Here is a 20,623-nt window from a genome sequence, read left to right as displayed (position 1 = left end):
CTTTGCCTCCTCGATCACAACATCGATATCCTTTGATAGTTGAAAACAAAAACGTCTTTTTCACAACTCTTTATCACAACAACACAACAGTTTTAAAGGGCATGTATGCATCGTTCTAGCTATAAGGCGAGTGAATGACGTGGATCAAACTAGTCCTACATTCTGCTACTGTTACGGAATGTTTTACCTCACTGAAATCTTTCGCAGATATATGCGCATGACAGTCCACAAAACAGATCTTTTCCGATTCCAACTTTTCTCTAAAAGTGTCCGCCGCGTCCGCCATGTTGAAATTTTCCCACAACCCTTTTCAGAACTTTCAGGGCTGATAGATAGTCACGCCATGTATGCCACCAGATATCACCTAGGTGATATGCTTCTGATGCCAAATGTCACGTATAGGTTGAGTGAAGACGCACAACGGGCCAGATTTAGGAGATTTTTTTTTCAAAACCACGGCTCATCCTCTTTCTCCAAAGTCTTACCTTCTAGGTATAAGCATTGAATGATAGGTATCAGTATTGCATGATTTCTTTTGAGCCTGTGTCAGTTAACACTAATGGTGACTGGTCCTGAGGGGAACTGAGTGGAACTGAGTGGATGGAAACATTGAGATTCTCGGGAAACAAAATTCACTGTTCCCCAAGGCAGTCATTTTAAAAGTAATTTTTTATGTGGCAAAACAAATTCCGCAAAACAAAACAAACAACACCAAGCCACCTTCAACTGCACGCTCTGATCTGATCACATGCAACAGCGGTCAACGGTGACCACTTTCCCGTTTGACGTCATAGTTTTCGTAATGTTTCCCGCTCATGCATTTGACGGTGAACAGTTTTGACATTGTTAGATGTCATGTGACCATAAACTAGCTAATGAATCGGCGCGCTGTAGCGGAAAAACGCCAGCCCAGGACTTTTGTACATTGTGCTTATATTTCCGCACTAAAATGCTCGGTTTCCCCCACAAAAAGTCACTTAAATGCTCGATTGATGTTTATACATAGGAGTTTTTGGATTTTAACAGTTTTAACGTTTTCACACATTTAACAGCTCAGGGTGCTTAACAAATACGTATAGTTAAAAACAACGTATATAATAGATTTAATACACAAAAGTTCATTCTCTGAATGATATGTTGTTCTGTTAATCCTTTGTCTCCTTTCAGGGATACTTAAGTGAAGTGGCACTTGAATGTTTTTCCGTTTCGAGTTAAGTCTTCCTTTCCTCGTAAAAAAATATTATTTGTATTTTTTGTGGAAAAAATAATAATTTTCCGGGAAAATGCCGCTAAAATGCTCGAATAATGCTTAATCAAGAGATCATCTCTTGTGCTTAATGCTTTTGCCTCACTAAAATGCTCGAAAAAATGCTAGCACAATGTACAAAAGCCCACGGCCAGGACCTGAATGTGCGTGCTTTGACACTAGACTGGACCCAACCTTGTTTTCCGCTTGACTGCTTGTTATCTCGTTATTCAGAAAAATCTGCCTTCTGCTCGTAGAGTACTTTCGAATTCCAGTGTACCCACAGACATGACTTGATTCTAGAAAATCCTTTAATCGGAAGATCCCTTGAATCGCTTTTACACACATAAAGGCATTCAACGAGACCACACAGACCACAGGTAAGGACAGACCATTTCAAGACTAAGAATTATTCGCGTGACTTTGCGGGGTTCGCAGTTAGGTGGATCCCTCGACAATCCGCTTCTAAAGATGTTCGTTTCACACAGGGATTCATCTCTTCAGAACCACTGGCGACCACTGTTGTATCAGTTTTGAGACTGAGAATCGATTGCAAACCCAGATCTGGGTAAGTATGGTTAAATATTAACATTTAATGCTCAACTTAGCGAGATACGCAGGGTGAAATTATAATACACAGTCGTAAGCACATTCCTGCGACAAATGCCAAGGCCCTGTTCTTAAGCCCCTGTTTTGTAATGGTCTAAATATTGTAAGTATTTCCTTCAAGGTACATGAAACGTGGCTTAGCAGTAATTCATAGCGCACAGTTTTGTCCCGCGTCTGCAAGAACATGGAGACACGAGTGCATTATAAGAACTGACAGCGGAAGTCGTGGAATGTCTAGCCTGTTTGAATCGAAACTTTTCTGTTCGTACGTACAGGTTAATCACTGACAATTCCCCATCAAAACCTATTCTGTGATCATAAAAACAGTTATCAGCGACCTTCAGGAAACAATGATCACCATTTCAGAGGGGAAACACTCGCTCAATTACCGTCTTACTTATTTAATATCAGTATTTTCATGTAAAATGTTTTTTTATACCTTCTTCCTGCGACCAAAGTTTTTGCGCGCGCGCTTGTCTCGAGAACGAAACGATTTATAGTCTGCAGGCTATGGAGGTTTCAAAATTATTTCGTCCTTACTTCAAAGGTTGTAGCGTGGAAAAACTACCTTACAGTGTCTTTTTAAAGGTTTTAGGTTTTCCCTTATATTTGAGGGTTGGCGTGACAGTTTGTTATGTAATGTTCCATTCCGCTAAGGTGTTTCTGATCTCGTGATCATTGCGGGCTCTGATCTGTTCAGACAGCACCCTCCTGCAAAAGGAGGTCAACAGATTCGAATAGATTGTTTTAGATGTTAGTATTTAACGAGACTAAAGTTAAGGGAAAGAACTTTTTACTACTGAGAATAATTTACTTCGCTTCAATAGAGTCGCATACATGTATTACTTATGACTGCCTATCGATTGCATGCGTCAAACCGAGTCATTTTGGCTCCAGGAGAAAGCTTCATGTTTCAAGTAAGCAGGATGCGTGGAATGAAATACATGTGTTTTCTATCCACCACGTTTTCAAATGCTTTGACCCACCCTCCCCTCCCCTTATACCTTTTCACCAGTCCCAATGATCAAGAGCAGATGAAATGTTACATTAGATTAGACTCAACCTGTTTATTTTTACAGTTGCTGCTTCTGTCCCATTATGATACGGAGGAACTGAAACAACGTTATGACCAAGTACTCTGCAAGGTAAGAAAATTCTGAAAATGTGCAGTCAAGTCTATGTGATTAATCGGTTATAATGTAGCAGTGTTTGTCTACATATCCAATGTTAAGTCTTCATACGAGCCAAGTGGCCCATCAGGCCGGAGCTTATCCCGGTTTCTGTAGCATAAAGCGACTAGGAATATTTCTACTCCCCCCTGGATGGGATGCTAGTCCATCGTAGGGTTACCCCCACATATCCATAAGTCTAAAACAACAAAGGTGGAAAGCTTTTGCTTGCTTGCTTTTCTCAATTTGGTGTAGACACTCAGTCAAGCACGTTAGACTGAAAAGCCTGATTCACTTTGAAGAACTTTAGCAATATCTGAGTATAATTTAAGGAGAAACGATATTTAGAAAACTGGTCTTAAAGGAACAGAGAAATGGAAGACTTTGTCTCTCTAGTCTGGAAAGTGTCTGTCAGTGTTGGAGAGTTCCTGAGAAATTGTTTTATAAGGGAAATCTCGTTCAAGCCCTTTTTTTTTGGTATGTGATATGTAGCCTTTTCCATCAATTTTATTTCAACTCTTCATGCTTGAATTGACACCGTATCAGTCACGCTGGACTTCCGTTTCTTGAACCTCCAAGGCAAACGAAAATTGGTTCCAAAGTCGCGTAGTTCAAAAAATCAGGGGTCGACTTGGAGGGGGCGACTTTCGGTACGAGTTATCGTGACGTTCGAAAAATTGAGGGTTCCAGAAACTAGGATTCCTCTTTATTATATGGCCAGCTCAGAGAGCGGCCAAGGTGAACCAAATCCTACGTTGTGATTGGCTACCCGAGCGGGCAAGATGGCGCTATCTTGCCCGCTCGGAATTACCCGCTGTGTCCCAAAAGAAAATAGTATTCTTTTCATATACAGATTACCATCCAGCATGTTGGACATCCAGAGCTGAGATATTAATTACTAACCGGGACAATTGCATCTTCTTGAATTGTGTGGGTAAGCAATAATAATTTCTTGGTTAGACATAGACCTTATGCATAGACCTTGACCTAGACCTAGACCTAGACCTAGACATAGACCTTGACCGAGACCTAGACCTTGACCTAGACCTAGACCTAGACCTAGACATAAACATAGCAATTTTTCTTAAACAATTCTGTCCGAGGGGGAAAAGGCGCTATGAGGCTAACCCTATGTGAAGCACCAACCCGTGAGACAATTCCAGACCAAAACACCGGGAACTCCTCGCCCCACTTTTTGCGATAAGTGTGTGGGTTCTTTAACGTCCCTTGATAACCACGTGACACTGAAGATGCAGGAGATGAAGCTTACAATTTCTAGTCCTTATCCGAGAGGACTTGAATGTTTAACCATTTGCAGCAGAAATTACAAAGGAAGCACATTCTCCTCAATTATTTTACGACCCTGAGTGTTGGTCTGGTCTGGGGCTCAAACCTTCGACTTCACGCACAGCTGTCTGGCGCTCTACAAACTGAGCTAACCAGACGGCGGTTTCATTTACTCGGTTTTGCCTCCCAAGATAAGATCAGCCTTGATCAACAGCCGTAGTTTTACTTCAGGATCGAATTTTTGATAGACATAGAAAGCATAACAGCAAGAACAAAGAGCATGTTCTATACTACGCCATCCGTAGACTAAAGTGGCCAACAAGTAGTCCCTCTTTCGCTTTAGTCCGTCGAGAGAGACCGTAAATAAACAGCAAGGAAAAAAATGACCGTGCGAAATCTCTCGCCCCCAGGATTTCACTCGGCCGTTTTCTTCCCAACGGTTTTTTTTTCGCGTCACGCACGACGGGCTAAGCGAAAGAGGGACTACTCTGTGCACTAACATATCGATAAACCGTTTGGTAGGTTCATCTGGTCGCCAGTCCATGGCTTCTGCTCTTGCACCGCCAGTTGCATCCACCAAGGAGACGACCAACTATGCACGGTTGTGTCGTCTTCTGGTGGGCGTTGGATCCCAGGCCTTGAGGGACACATTTGACAGAATTTACCCTCCAGCTGGACTGCATTCTTTATTGGCGCCCGGTACCCCGGCACACACGACACTGCAGTCACTTAGGTCGAGAAGAATCCTCAATCCTACTCAATGGGGAAACTTGTACCCTTCCATTCGTACATCTGTTTCATCAGCAAGCTTTGATATCACGTTATTAATGGTGCTGCTAAGGAATATATGTGGTTTGACTGCACCCGTCACCGGCTGGGACAATCTTCCTTCTACTGCAGACACGAGTACTGAAGCCAACATAGCCAGGGTGAAGTACTACCGAAATACTGTTTACGGCCATACCACACAAGCTTCTGTAGACGATGTAACGTTTAACACCCTCTGGAAGGATATCAGTAATGCGCTGGTAGCGCTGGGAGGAGTGAGTTATGGAGTCGCTATCAATAAACTCAAGTATGAGTGCATGGATCCCGACACTGAGGAATATTACAGAGAGCTGCTGTTGCAATGGAAGAAAGATGAAGACAACATCAAAGAAAAACTTGAAGAGATTGAAGGTATGTATGAATTTAGCCTCAAATTCGGGTGATGAGCACGGGCTCCTTTTTCGAACACGTACAGCGTTTGGTAATCGAGCCGACCTCCACTGTGTATATTTGTTTTTTAGTAATCCTTAGTTCAACTCCTTGACCGCGTTGTGTAAATAGCCAACTAGTCAGCAAGGAAGCTACAAACAAGCCTTCGGATTGGCTAAGTGTGAATATGAATAGAGTAAATTTGTATCAAGTGCGGATACGATTCTGATTGGCCTCAAACCAGGGTAAATGTACATTGATAAACTACCTTGCGAGGAAAATTAACATGTTGCATCATTAACTTTTCTTCTTCTTTTTTGTCTTCCTTTTTCGACATAAAGGCAACATAAAGGATAAACTTGGAGAGGTGGAAGGTATGTGTGAAACTTACTGAATCAGCAGACTTGACAACGCGAACGTTTTTAAAAGTGAAAGGAAAATGTCAAGAGAAAATAATCTGTAAACCTTAGTTTCGTTTATCTCCTGCAAAGGAAGGCGAAAAACGAAAAACAAAAATTCAAATAAGAAGGCATGCGAAAAACTGCAATTTAAAAATTAGATTAATAACTTGAGATATCTACATATTAAACAGTACTAGTGTAAAATGAGGTGGTCTACGAAATGGCGATCTTTTTGGTTTTATCCCAAGTTTCGGAGACACTAAAACGTGGAGCCAGCGTTTTCAATTCCTCTAGTCTGACGGGCGTTTTCGAAAAGCTCTTTTTCGGAGGGCAATTTCTCCGGATTAGTGTGGAGGGTTGGCATAACCGTAGAAATTGAGCTGCGTTTTCAAATTTCTCCCGCGTAGGGTGGATGGGGTCAGAAATATTATGACTGATTCAATTCTCGAGAAAACAGACCTCAACAAATAGCAACACCAGTCAAAGAACTTATCAGTAGTCTTTCAAAAAAAGTTATCAGTCCGGAGAAAAAAAATTCCTGCTATTTTGCATTGTAAACTTGAGAAATTTTAACGTAACATTTAATTACGGCAACATGTTGTGGGGTTTTGAAATCGATTCAAAAACCTGCAGCATTGTTGTCCGATTTTGCAACGTTGCGTCAAAAATCGTCTCGTGTAACATACCGTTGCCGTCCGTTGCCGCAACAAAGTTATGTTTAAATTGTCTCGTGTAAGATGGTTTGAAAAATCGGCGTTAAAATTCGGCTCGTGTAAAATTACCCAAGCATCGTTTTTCACAATTCTAAAAAATGAAGTAAAGGAAAAAAGGCCAAACTTGGGCGTAAAGAACAATCCGTATAGGCTTTAAACTAAAGCTAAAGTGTTAACTTTTGTTTCCCAGAAAACCTCAAAGAGACAATGAGAAAACAAACGAAAAGCGTCAGTGAAAAGTTAGACTCCTTGAGAGAATCCAGCCAAGATGAAGGTCAGTAGACATTAAGATATATAAATAGTAGCCTCCATTTTGCGCGAAAATATACTCGGATAGTTGTCCTTGGACATTATCTGTTCCTCGAAGCTCAGAGTTTTCCTCGAGCTTCGCTCTCGGAACAGATAATGTCCGCGGACAAATATCCGAGCATATTTTCGCGCCAAATGCAGGCTATTGTTTATATATTCCCCAGTTTTGGCTGGGGCGTATTCAGTCATGTGACGCGTCTAGAACAACCGCGTGCGAGCGAAAATATTTGATGCATTTTTTAAAAAATTGAAGATATTCAGATTCCATCTCTAGTCAAGAGAAAGGTTTTTCTGTAACTAACGCAGTGAACCTCAACTAAACAATTAAGTGGCAGTCTCTCTAAAAGCGGTCCACTGCATTTTGGGTCGGAAAAAAGTTTTCCCTCAAACTTTTCTCAGTGAACTATCTTGGGTCATAAGCAAATGCAAAGACTTTAGTTTTTGCAAATACGTCAAAATATTTTTTTTTTTGAGCTCAAAACAATCATAGCCGGAAAACGCCTAAGTTTGAGCGTCGCAAGGAAGGAAAATTGTCTTAATTGACAAGCTCGTTGCTCAAAGACCACCAAACGTAACAAAAAATTGTTATTATCCCTACATTTGATATATTTTGTTTTGGGGGATCCTGAAAACTTATCTATTACCACCCGTTATATCACTTTCTGAAAATAGCTTGTCTTCGCTGGCGTTTATTTCCCAAGCCTAGACCCAGCCGCTAAAAGAAACAACTGAAATCTGCTAAGGAAAGGTTAGCAAGCATAGAAATGTAAAAATACCTTGCGCTTTTTATCTTCCTTTCCCACAGCGACTTCGAACTTTCTGTGCTTTGTGTTAATCTCACACTTCATTATGCAAATTAGGTTCTCACGCAAGTTCACATTGACAACGCTTTAACATTATTACAATTTCACCTTAAGTCTAAAATAAAAACGATCACAAAAATAAAAATTACCAACGGCTTAAGTAGCTGAAAGTGGTGACTTACTTATTCCCGTGTACCGTGCCGTGAGGAAATCGCTGGGAAATGATGTGGCGGCTCCAAAGTATTATGCAAATTTGGTTGCCTGTTAAACTTGGTCTGATCGAGAAACTTGTTCATGTTTTTGAATCTAGCTTTTCTGCTATTGACGATTTAAAAAAGAATGCATGCACTTAAGGTTCTAATACTTGAACATGTAAAATTCAGCTTTTAATACGTGCGAAAGGCTTCTACAATGAACACTGAAATCGACAATTTGTGACCAATGCATTCAATTCAATTAGCTTCTGTTTTGTTTATTATCTTCTACTCGGCAACTGAAAGTTGAAAGCTTTGTAGGTTTCCATCAATTAATATATCCGTATCATATACGAGCGAAGTTAAAATGTGTAGTAACTTGTAATAGTTTGCGCGGCAAGAATTAATATCAAAAAATCAATTTTCGCTTGTTTGAGGGTCCCCTATACTTTTTTCGTGACGCGTGAATGGGCGTTTTTTCTTTGCGCGAAGCGTGAATGAGGATTTATTTTTTCCGTGATTCATGAATCTATATTTTTCCGTCCTCGGGAAACTGGTTTTCGATTTTTTTCGTGATCCGTGAAAAATGCATTTACTTTCGCGTGGTTTGTGAACCATCGACTTTTGTGGGAATAGTTTTTCACATTTTTGGAGATTTTAACGTCATAAAAGCTCGTAAACTACACCAAACTGGATGTAAAAAGCGTGACGGCCTGCCTTTCTCGACATCTCTCGACGCGCGTGAGGATGGAGGACTGAGAACTAACCACAGCAACAGTGAACCAGGAGGGCCTAGAATCTAGTCTGTCACGCTGTGTCACACACGCGGGGTATCACGCCATTTCGATCGAGAAAAGGCAGAAAATAGAGGGTTCTGCGGAAAAGGTGAGTTAATCTGTCAGTATCCACACTCTATCCAGCCTTAACTGATGTCTGCTCAACCATCGCTTCGATGTCATAATCGAAATATGTCAACAAAGTGTTAATATGTCTTTTGGATTCTTTCTTTTGTCTTCACGAAGGTAGCATTTGCATAGTGACTTTTTCTCTGAGAGCCCGCTTAAATACGGCTCAATACGGACACCCCGATAATACGGACACTTTGGCATGTCCCCTTGGTGTCCGTATTAACGGGGTTCCACTGTACATGCATAATACCCAATCCACAAAAGATCTAGACATGCTGACGACGAGCGAGTCTGAAGTTATCAAAATATGGCCATGTGCAGCTATATCTACTGTGGTACATTTCAGTATCGCCAGATACATTTTTGTAATGATTGTATTTGTATGTTTTGCGAAACGTAAATAGAATTTGCATTTTTACGTGAAACATGATTTAGCCTTTGCATTTTCGCGTGAAACGTGATTGCTTACTTTTTTCTGTGAACGTGAAGCTGTTTTTCGAATTTTTCGTGATGCGTGAAAAGGCCAATTACTTTTGCGTGAAACTGTTTTCAGAAGAGGTATAGCGGACCCTCTTGTTTTATTACCCGTTGAAGCGACCGCCTAACAACAGGAATAAGCAATCTTGCAACTAATTTTGGCGGCCTCGTTTAGTATCAATTTTGTAATTTAATTTTAGGGGCATTTTTGGCAAGCAATTTCAGTGCTAGTTTTGTAGCGTTAGTTTTGGCTAAAGCCTAGCTTGCGTGATTAAATTTTGCCACCATACTCACTGTGTCTAACAAATCAGATTAAAATGATACCTATCTCAAAACAAAAATGTCGTGCTTTCTATCGCGCACATGTACAGACCTTTGTGGGGATTCAAGAGGAATATTGGGTATCATCAGCTTACTTCAATGCAATGACTCCATAGAAAGTCACCTTGCTTCCATCCACTTGTCACGAGAGACCATAACAGAGGGACAGCTTATCTTGGCGAGGGCTGGCCTTCTTGATTTAGACGAGTCGGTTATCGCGCAAATGTCCGTATGCGCCAAGCACAGGCACACGCATGGGAATTTCTGGCGCCCCAGAACAGCCTGTCAGTATCCAGCACATCAAGGGCGTCCTGGTAGGAGCCAGAAAGGGGCAAAGAAATGGCTAAAGCCATCAAATGTATGGTGTTCTTGTTCAAGTCGGTTCAGGTGCGTACAACAAATTGTGACTTTCTTACACACCTTTTGTTACATAACACAGGCGTTAACATATTTCATCGTTTTTCTTTTCAAAATAGTTTACCTCAGTTTTAAATTCTTATATAAGATAGTTTTTCTTGTCGCGCGTGGAAGCGGAAGCTTATTCGCATCTCCTTTCTGACTTGTTCGTGTCGTTTCGGCTAACAGCCCTTTTTGCGCTTTTGCCGGATAATTCGTGTTCTAGAAATAGCTCATTTTAGAAGTACAGACAGTAGGAAATAATGATAATTTAAAAATAACTAGTTTAGCAGGAAATTGCCCTCGGTGTGCTGTCGTGCTTTGTAGCTCAGTTTGTTTTCCTTACCCGGAGTGATTAAGTTAAACGTGTCTATGGTAATATCGAGTTAGTATTCTTGGGTTCCTTAGCAATGAGAATTTGAAAACAAAAGCGATACATGTCAAAAGTTCTCAAAGAAATGACCCTGGAGATTTCGGATTTAGTCGGTTAACCCGGACTTTTAGGATACATACTGTATTACATCTCAGCAAACAAAGGGAATATATTCATAGATAAGCTTCATCTGTCTTGATTAAAAAAATCAGGTCGGCTTCTGGTATACAACAAATGGACAACGTGATATCCGTTTTTCCGCCGCACCGCAAATCCAAAACGACTACCTCAGAAAAATAAGAAATGGGAAGAAAAACGGGAAAAATGGGAAGTGTTACCCAACCGCTTCTCACTCAAAGACTCATTTGTGGAGGAAAGCAATGGTAAGGAAATTCACGTTGTGCTTGGGATAATGTTACGTCCCGAATTTGTTAAAAACAGACATATTTTATCGCTTTTTCAGGGGCTAGGGAAGTTACAGTTATAATTAATCAGATACACGACCCCTCAAGCATATAGTGCTTAAACAATAATCGTGTTTCAAATAAAGGATTTTACTTTACCGCCTTTAGTTTATTACAGTGCAGTACCTTAGTTATATTGCCTACTATTGAGAAATGAAGAAACAGGATTAAACTCGAACCCTGCTAGAATTTTTATACAATTGTTATGACTACTAGTGACTGACTATTTAAACAATTTACAGTTATTTGTAATAACTGCCGCAACCTACGCAATGCTTCCGTGAAAGAATTGCCCCGGGTCTCACATGCCTCTTCGGAAAAGGAATCCAGCCAGTCACCCAGTTGTGCGAGGTGAGTGCATTTATGTTTTAAATCATTAACCATGCATGCCAGTAAACAAAAACATAAATAGAGCCATGAGTGAACCACAGTTTCTAAGACCCAGGATGACACGCCAAACTGAAATCCCCTTTCGTTTAAGAATGCAGCTGGGTATGTTGTCAAAATCCTATTTAATTAGTTTGAATCGGTTGGTAACAGTAATCTAATAAATTGGACACTTTTTATTTGCTGACAATCATCATAAAAGGCGTCAACAGAAGAAAAACGCAATTAAAAAATTCTATTAATATAGCAAAACGCCATTCTCTATCATAATTGGACCCTGCCATTTTGTTATTCCCGTAGAAAAGTAACTTTTCCTTCGTATGTTACATATTGGGTGTACAAATATACCTACCGTACTCGCCACCGTACTCGAGCATTTTGTTTTTAATAATTACTATGAAAAACATATATGTACTTAATATTTTGCTCGCTCTCAAATAGAATTAATTTTCATTTTAAGGCCTTTTAAAGAAGCTGCGTTAACTCAGCTCGCGTCTTCAACGTACTCTCCCTTAACACCCTGTGTTTCGAGGCGTGGCTGCAGCAGTGATGAAACGTGGACGCCTTCAGCTCTGCTTGCATTTGACGACAGCATGCAGGAATTTGGACTGACTCCAGAGAATGTTGAAGGTCCAGTCCAAGTTTTCAACTCTTGTATGGACAGCCTTGCCGATGCTGTGAGAAAGCCTAGGATTGATCCTCTTTAATCGCAGGTAGCTTGCTGGGAAAACTGTTCTAATGCTGACAGATCAGCAGTTATCCATGAAGTAGAAGAAGCGTGTCAGCTCATGTGTGATGTAATAGCGCCAAATGATGGAAAGCAATTATTCCAAGCCATCGTAGAACAACAACAAAATAGGGGGGAAACTCGCGGCGCTGGTATCCAAGCTCTTGTAATTGCGTATCGGAAAGCACCTTCTAAATCTTTGACAACACAAATTCTGAGTATCTATGCCAATCGATTCACTACAAAAGAGCTTAAAGACATTCACAAGCCATTTGAAAATCTTTCTGATGGACAAATAAAGAAGGCTAGAGCTCAAACGAAGACTGGTGGGCCCGGAGTACCTGTTGAAAAAGTACCGCAGCACAGAATCCGTCTGAACCAGCACCAACTAGACCATTTTTTAGAGTTTACCATGAGGCCATATTACTACCAAGACGTAGCTTGCGGTACTCGCACCCATAAACTTGAGAGTGGCGAAGAACTTACTATGCCTAACGTCGTTCGCACCGTGGCCAGATGCACGATTATCAACCAATACCTGGATCATTGCCAACAGTCTGGATTTCAACCGATAAGCAGATCCACCATGTGGAGAGTACTTGAAGTCCAGGAAGCCTCGCAGAGAAAATCTTTGAGAGGTCTCGGTAATACAGCAGCTGATGGTGCAGATGGTTTTAAGGATTTGTTAAGAATCGTAGACGAGTTAGAGCGTGCTGGGACTCTTAAGGACTGGTGTGAACAAGCTCGAAAGAGGCTACACGAAGGCAAGTTGTATCTCAATACAACATATCGCGACCACTGCAGAGAGGATGGCAGCTGCTGCCCTGATCACTGCAGAGCTTTTGCGTTGAGCGATGTCAGTGACACTGACTATAAAGACACATGTGGTCATAGTCACGACATGGCGTGTGGTAACTGTGAGAGTCTCAAACGTGTTGTAGGAGAAGTAAAAGATGCCATTCTTGAGTACACGACCCAGCTGGGTAAAGATCAAGCAAATGACCTTCAATATGAAGCAACCGGTGCTGCCTCTAAGATCTTCGAATGGAAAGCACATGTTCTCAGAGCGTAGAATCAAGATCAAGTTAAGCGCAAAATTCTCAACTCTCTTGAGGAAGACGAAGCATTCATAGTAGTTGATTGAACAATGAAGTTCACGGCCACGAAGTTTCGCGAGAAGCAGGCAGTGTGGTTTGCAAAGAGAGGAATCAATTGGCACGTGAGCAGCGTCAGCACGAGACGAGACGAAAGCCTTGAAGTAACCTGCTACGTTCACCTTGTCAACAGTTGTCGACAAGACTGGTTTGCAGTGCTATCAATCCTGGAAAATCTCCTGTCTACCATAAAGCAAGGAAATCCAGAGGTTAAAAAAGTGTACCTAAGATCAGATGAGGCAGGATGTTTCCACAATAGCAAGCTAGCGTCGTCCTTCCAAGAACTCGGGTACCGCCTGGGGATTAAGAACGTGAGATACGACCACTCCAGGCCTCAGTGGGGAAAGGATATGTGTGACTGGATTTTGTGTCCGATGAAGGCAGCTATTAGAAGGTACTGCAACGAAGGCCATGACGTTATCTCTGCTCGAGATATATATACCGCCTTGAAAGGGAGACCAGTAAAGGGCACGACAGCGACGGTATGTGCTATCCAGGAGCAGTGCGCAAATGCTGGAGATAAGCAAGATTCCCAACTATAGTAACCTGCACAACTTCAAGTTTACGCACGAAGGCCTACGTGTATGGAAAGCCTTCCATGTCGGTCCCGGGAAGTTTATCCCATGGAATGACATTGTAATTTGTCCCCAAACAAAACCAAATCTCTAGGATGAGATCCATCCCATTCTTCTCTACTACTGCCAGGCGGTTTGCATTAAAAGAGCAAAGCAAATCCGATGTCGATGAGGACAAGCTCTACGAATGTCCTGAAACGAGCTGCACTGAAGAGTTTCAAAGTCAGGCCGACCCTGACCTCCATATGAATTTGTTTGATCATCGCACAATGCCGCAGCACGTGAATGAGTGTCTCTATGATAAACTGAGGAGAGACTGGGTTGATCACTTCCAGACATTGACTTTGCAAAGTGAAAGTTCAAGCGGAGTACCAACGGCGGAGGCAGAATTCACGATTGCAAATGGGATGGGCACTTCAAAAGAAACACGCAAGTTTGAGATTCTCTCAAAAGATTAGGCAGTATGTGACACAGAAGTTTAACATCGGGCAAGACCCTGGTAAGAAAGAAGATCCAGCGCAGGTTGCGAAGGACATGCGGACTGCTTCCACAATAGACGGAGAGAGAATGTTCGATAGAACGGAGTGGCTCTCTAAGTGTCAAATTCAAGGTTTCCTTTCGAGATTGTCTGCAAGCATCAAACAAGGAAGTCAAAAGCGAATAGAGTTGATGAGTGGAGGTGAGCTAGATACAGACACAGAGGAGGACGACGATTTAGAAACAAGGGAAGCTGTCCTGGGAAAAGTAGGCTTGACCCACCCAATCTTGTACGATATTTACGATCTGTACACGTTTGCAAGAGAGGCGAAGCTACCAACTTTCAAGGTCAGGATGCTTAGAGAGATCTGTACATATTTCGATCTCCCATTTCGATCCAGAGATACCAAGGCAGTTCTTGTTACAAAAGTGAAGGAAATGATTTCAGAATGTAGTTGTAACACCCAACAGTAATGACAGTCAAAGACGCTGTTATTTAAAAACAGTATGCAGGTGACTACACGTTTTCTTGAAACTTTTCGCAGTATATATCTAATCTGGGGACAAGACTAGGTATTAGTGGTACCTGTACGCGTTTAGACCGTATTATCTGTGAGCAACGGCCCCGCACCGGGTGCATCGGCCTGTCGGATCCAAATTTAGGGAGCATGCGCAGCGATTTTGGTTGCTTTGCCTATTATAAAATTGTAATATGACAGAAAATTGTCCTGGTCATGCGCATGCTCCAAACTTGTGACTTCATATGAAATATGTTATATGTTTTATGTTACGTTATATGTATATTATCAAAACGACATTTAACGTCATTTCTCAAGAAAGCGATTGAAACGGATTTTACGACAGCTAAGGCCCTTTAGGGTCATTTGGTGTTTATCCGGCTGTAATGTATTGAAAGCAGTTTTAGAGGTAATAGGGGCACTGCTCCACAGAAAAAAGGTCAAATTAGCTGGCCCTGAGAGGGATCTGAGTTCATATATAGCTGTTAGGTCAGGACACCCTGACCACAACATGTACACAACCCATCATCATCCTTGTGTTGACTTTTTTATCATCCTGAGTCCCGCTCTTCTGGAGTATAGTAAAAACATCCGAGAGTCATCTGAGTGACTTGGTTACGAAAACGTCATTAAATAAAGAAGTACTTACTTAGTTAGGAAAACAATAATTGTCCACCAAGTCGATGCTCACTTTGAAGTGTTTTTCAAATGCATTGCAGTTCCATTATATTAACTAAAGAGCAAGCAAGGTTTCAGTGTAAGATAATAATGAGTAGTGCTAAAGCGAATACACACTGCTCGAACCTGTACACATTGGTTGACTTTGCTCAGGAGGTAAAATCTTTGTGGTTTGTGCAACACAGCTTAGATTACGATGTTGTCGATTTCAATTACAGCGTTCTGTCAAGATTTGATATTAATTTTCAAGTTTTAACATCGGCTAAATAGTACGTTTCATCTTAGAATCATCAATAGAAAATGGAAAGAAAGAATCAAAACACTAGAAAAATTTTTTGAACTGACCGGTCTATAAACAAGACCAAGTCAGTAATAGACCGTGACTAAATTTGCAAATATTCCGGCCACGTTTTCCTGACTTTTCCACAAAGCGTCTGGAGATCACTGCTAATAATTCAGCAATGCTACCTATTTAAACTGTTTCTGAGTTTTAGTTTGTGTCGGATCCCTGTATCTTAGACGTGGCATGGTTAATTGAAACAATGTCGGAGCGTTTTCAATGAAAACAATCTGAATTAACGTGACAACCTAATTTGCATAATGAAGTGTGAGATTAACACAAAGCACAAAAAGTTCGAAGTCGCTGTGGGAAAGGAAGATAAAAAGCGCAAGGTATTTTTACATTTCTTTGCTTCCTAGCCCTTGTTTAGCAGAATTCAGCTGAAGTCTTGAGCGGCCGGGTCTGGACTTGGGAAATAAACGCCAGCGAAGACAAGCTATTTTCGCAGGTTTTCAGGAGGTGATATAACGGGTGGCAATAGATAAGTTTTCAGGATCCCCCAAAACAAAATATATCAAAAGTAACGTGCATGTCTTACCTTTGAAGGGTCACTTAATGTAGGGGTAATAACAGTTTTTTGTTACGTTTCGTGGTCTTTGAGCAACGAGCTTGTCAATTTAGGCAATTTTCCGTCTTTGAAACGCTCGAATTTAGGCGTTTTCCGGCTATGATTGTTTTGAGCTCAAAAAATATATATATATTTTGACGTATTTGCAAAAACTTAAGTCTTTGCATTTACTTATGACCCAAGATAGTTCACTGAAAAAAGTTTGAGGGAAAACTTTTTTCCGACCCGAAATGCAGTGGACCGCTTTAGAGAGACTGCCACTTAATAAATGAAAAAATAGGGTCATTATTCAGTTCAAACTGGTAGAAGTTTTGATAAATTTGCCAACGTCAGCATTTGCCGAGCTATAGTTTGATGTAACCATGACTGTAAAGCAGTTTTCAATTGATTGTGGCAAAACCAAAATCAAAGTAATCACTCCAACCAATCACAAAGGACAAAAACAATCCAATGAACCAATCAAAACTCGAAGTAAATACATGGAGCTGACGCGAAGCGCGAGAAAACGAGCGTGAGCGAGTTGTCGAGTTATTTGGGCTTACGATAGTCTTCAGTGAACAACACGTGTTTACTTCAAGACGCCATCTTTAATAACCCAACATGCATCTCGCACGTAACTAACTTGAACAATACTTCATGTAAGCTAACACAACATCTCCCCCCATTGTTCAAGAGTATCTAGGGAACGAACTGAGCATGAGAAGACTGACAAACAATATGGAATCTTATAACACAGCGTCATCTCAAACTAAACCTAGATTCTCTCTAACTTTCAGCGATGGTTTTATAATTCTCTTAGGCCTAGTAGCAAGAATGGGTGTTACAGGGGGTACTTGAATGTCTCCCTTTGTAACGGGAATGTCCTTCCGAACACGTGTTGCCGCTTTGTCCTCTGCGGTAACTTGGTTCACCACTGATGTCGGTCGCTCATGTTGCTCCTGCTGATTTGGCAGTGGAGTAAAGTGAATACGGTTTCTTCTTATCGTGCTGGTCGGTGTTTCAACTTTATACGACCGAGGTGTTGATGCTGCTTCAATGACTTTTCCTGACCGCTTAAGGTCCTTGACGAAAACTTCAGTACCCGGCCCAATTGAAGGCAAGGGCTTGGCTTTGTGCCTCGTGTTGAACACTGTTTCCTGCTTCAATTTGCTCATGCTTTCTCGTGCACGCAGGTTATCCAAGTCAGGCCACTGTGGGTTCAGCTGGGTGTGGAATAACGGAACGCTGTTTCTAATCTGCCTTCCCATCAGCAACTGGTCAGGAGAGATTTTGCATGCTAGTGGTGTTGAGCGATAGGCTAGTAATGCTTTAGCAGGGTCTTTTTCCTTTGTTAGAAGATTCTTCACAGTTCTAACTCCACGCTCAACTTCTCCATTTGCTTGGGGAAATCGAAGACTACTTGTGCTATGTTTGAATCCCCATTCCTTAACAAAGTAAGAGAATTCTGCACTGTCAAACTGAGGACCATTGTCAGATCGCACTTGTTCTGGGATCCCATGTCTTGCAAATATCGACTTAAGTGCTCTAATGACCTCACTTGACTTTGTAGTCTTCTACATGGCTGCTACTTCCACATATCTTGAGAAGTAGTCTATAACAGTAAGGTAGTCAACACCTTTCAGCTCGAAGAGGTCTGTGGCTACGATTTGCCAGGGACGGTCAGGTAAGGGTGTCGTGATAAGCGGTTCAGGCTTGTTGTCCCTTTGAAGAGCGCAAACTCTACATTGTTGCACCAGATCCTGGATTTCTCGGCTGAGTCCTGGCCACCAGACAGAGTTTTTGGCCCGCTCACGACACTTAGTGATTCCCTGGTGTCCTTCGTGGATCTTATCCAGTATCTCAAGACGCGTGGAAGAAGGGATCACGATCCCGGATGCTTTGAGCAGAATGTTCTGCACCACAAACAGTTCACCCCTGCTTGACCAATAAGGTTTCATTGCATCGTTTAATGAATACTTGTCAGGCCATCCCTCACAGCAGTACACTTTGATCTGCCTGCAGACAGGATCCTTCTCCTGTGCTTCTATGATCTGCTGTAATCGTGCGTCTGAGGCAGGCAGTGATGAGATCACGCTTCCAATGTGTGCATGCATTTCGTCATCGTCAATTGTTGACTTCACTGTTTGGCTTCGGGGTTGGAGTCTTGAAAGCGCATCGGCTATGTACATCTTCTTTCCAGGAACATGCTTGATCTCCTTGAAGTGGAATCTCATCAGTCGCCTTCTAAATCTTTGAATTCTTGGTGGAAGTTGATCCAGTGTGTGAGTACTCAGGAGTGGCGCCAGGGGTTTATGGTCTGTTTCCACAGAGATTGATTTTCCCACAATGTACTCCCAGGATCGTTCACATGCCCATGTGAGTGCTAGGGCTTCTTTTTCGATTTGTGCATATCTGGTTTCAGTGGGCGTCATCGCTCGCGATATGAATGAGACTGGTCGCCAGGAGTTGTCAGGTTGGAGTTGAAGAATTACCCCACCTAGGCCAAAGGATGAAGCATCAGCTGCCACTTTGGTTTCCTTGTTTGGATCGTACAGAGCCAGTACTGGAGCTCGTGTGAGGTCAGATTTGATCTGCTCAAATGCTTTCTGTTGGTCACTTCCCCATGTCCATTGGTTCCCTTTGTGAAGAAGGTCTCTGATGCTCTTTGTCTCGTCAGCGAGGTGCTCGGGAAACTTGCTTAGTTGGTTCACCATGCCAAGAAATGTCCTCACTTCTTGCACGTTCTGAGGTGGCGGTAGGTCTGCAATTGCTTGTAGCATTTCAGGATCTGCCTCAATTCCACTGAAGCTTATAACGTGTCCAAGGAACTTGACTCTGTCTGTGCTGAACTGGCATTTGTCTAGGTTGAGTGTCACGCCAGCTTCAACCAGACGCTTGAGTACTGCTTCTAACCTCTGATCGTGTTCAGTCTCATCTTTGCCATGGACTAAAACGTCATCTATGTTGCATTCCACGCCATCTAATCCCTGGAGGATCTGACTCATATTCTTCTGGAATTTCTCAGAACCAGAACTGATTCCGAAGGGCAACACATTGAAACAGAAACGGCCCCATGGAGTGATGAATGTTGTCAGTGGTCTTGATTCCCATGCTAGCTTTATCTGCCAGAATCCTGAGTTGGCGTCAAGTTTAGAGAACACTCTGGAACCTGCCAATCTTCCGAGAGTTGTGTCTACTGCTGGAAGTGGATGGTTCTCCCTCTTGACGTACTCATTCAGCTTGCTCAGGTCGACGCAGACCCTGACCTTGCCATTGCTCTTCGGGGTCACCACCATGGGAGCGCACCAATCAGTGGGTTGGTCAACTCTGGATATGACTCCTGTCTCCAACATCCTTTCTAACTCTTCTTTCGTTTTCTGATACAAGGGGAAGGGTACTTTCCTTGGAACTGACACTTGGAAAGGTTTAGCATCCTGTTTGAGTGTGATACGGTAACTGTCCTTCATGACACCTAGTTCTTCGAACAACTTGGGGTACTTGTCTGCTACTTTATTCTTGTAGTCATCACTGCTCAGGCTGTCAAGTCTGCTTATCAGCTTTAGAAGTTCAGCTGGCTTTCTTCCTAGCAAAGGTCGCTCCAAATCTTCTATTACATACACTTGCTCCTTAGCAATCTTATCTTGCACTTGCAACTCTGCTATGAAAGTTCCTAGACAGCTCAGTTTCTGTTTACATGGACCCATGAGTAGCCTGGTGGTCCTGCTAAGTGATGGAACTGGTTGCAAACTGTGATACAGGCTAGGTGGAATAACTGTTACATCCGCACCGGTATCCAATTTAAATTCTGCTTGCAGTCCATTCAATGAAACTTTAGCTTTCCACGAATCTTCTGTACTTCTTTGGGCAGCAGATAGTTCAGTGAGTTCACCTAGGCAAAACTTTCCTTCTTCTTGTCTCCCAGGAAAATTCACTTCACCCACTCTCTTGTCTGATTGAGATCTGCAGGCCTTTGCCCAATGTCCTACTTTGGAGCACTTGTTACATTTCAATTTTCTGGCTGGACATAGTCTCTTTGGGTGTAGTTGACCCATGCACCTTGAACATTGTGCTTCAGGAGTCTTCCCATTTTTAGACTTGAGTGGTTTCTTCTTCTTCTTCATATCTTCGTTAGAATCTTTGCCCTTTCCTTTGGACAAACGATCAACATGCGCTGGTGGTGGGTCAGATTTGGTTTCCTGTAGGAACGTTTGCTGCTTTTTAACTGTCTCCGACAGCCTGGTTTTTGTAATTGCTTTCTCTAAAGTCAGCTTGGAATCCAGTTGCAGTTGTTCAGAGAGCTTCTTGTCTTTTATCCCTACCACGATTCTATCTCGGATGAGATCGTCTCTTAGT

General features: G+C 42.1%; 2 protein-coding genes across 5 annotated transcripts in view; one reads left to right on the top strand and one right to left on the bottom strand.

Moving 5' to 3' along the window:
* The window catches only part of LOC145484637 (deoxyribonuclease TATDN3-like), a 66,102-nt gene that overhangs the window by 8,898 nt on the left and 36,581 nt on the right, over positions 1–20,623 (bottom strand). The window lies entirely within an intron of this gene.
* LOC145484577 (uncharacterized) overlaps positions 1,388–20,623 on the top strand; it is a 29,876-nt gene continuing 10,640 nt past the window's right edge. Inside the window, exons 1-6 of one of the 4 annotated variants that reach the window (XM_081463168.1) lie at positions 1,388–1,626; positions 1,735–1,814; positions 2,935–3,000; positions 3,878–3,958; positions 4,834–5,490; positions 5,850–5,882. In XM_081463168.1, coding sequence (XP_081319294.1) covers positions 4,854–5,490; positions 5,850–5,882 — 670 coding nt within the window. In that variant the 5' untranslated portion in view covers positions 1,388–1,626; positions 1,735–1,814; positions 2,935–3,000; positions 3,878–3,958; positions 4,834–4,853. Of the gene's footprint in view, positions 1,627–1,734; positions 1,815–2,934; positions 3,001–3,721; positions 3,959–4,833; positions 5,491–5,849; positions 5,883–6,812; positions 6,897–20,623 lie in introns of those variants that run through there. The other 3 variants (XM_081463165.1, XM_081463167.1, XM_081463166.1) reach the window with 3 other exon arrangements.

Source organism: Orbicella franksi, chromosome 4, assembly GCF_964199315.1.
Source record: "Orbicella franksi chromosome 4, jaOrbFran1.1, whole genome shotgun sequence".
Lineage (NCBI taxonomy): Eukaryota > Metazoa > Cnidaria > Anthozoa > Scleractinia > Merulinidae > Orbicella > Orbicella franksi.
Note: the sequence above shows the minus strand (reverse complement) of the source record. Positions and strands in the feature narration are given on the sequence as shown.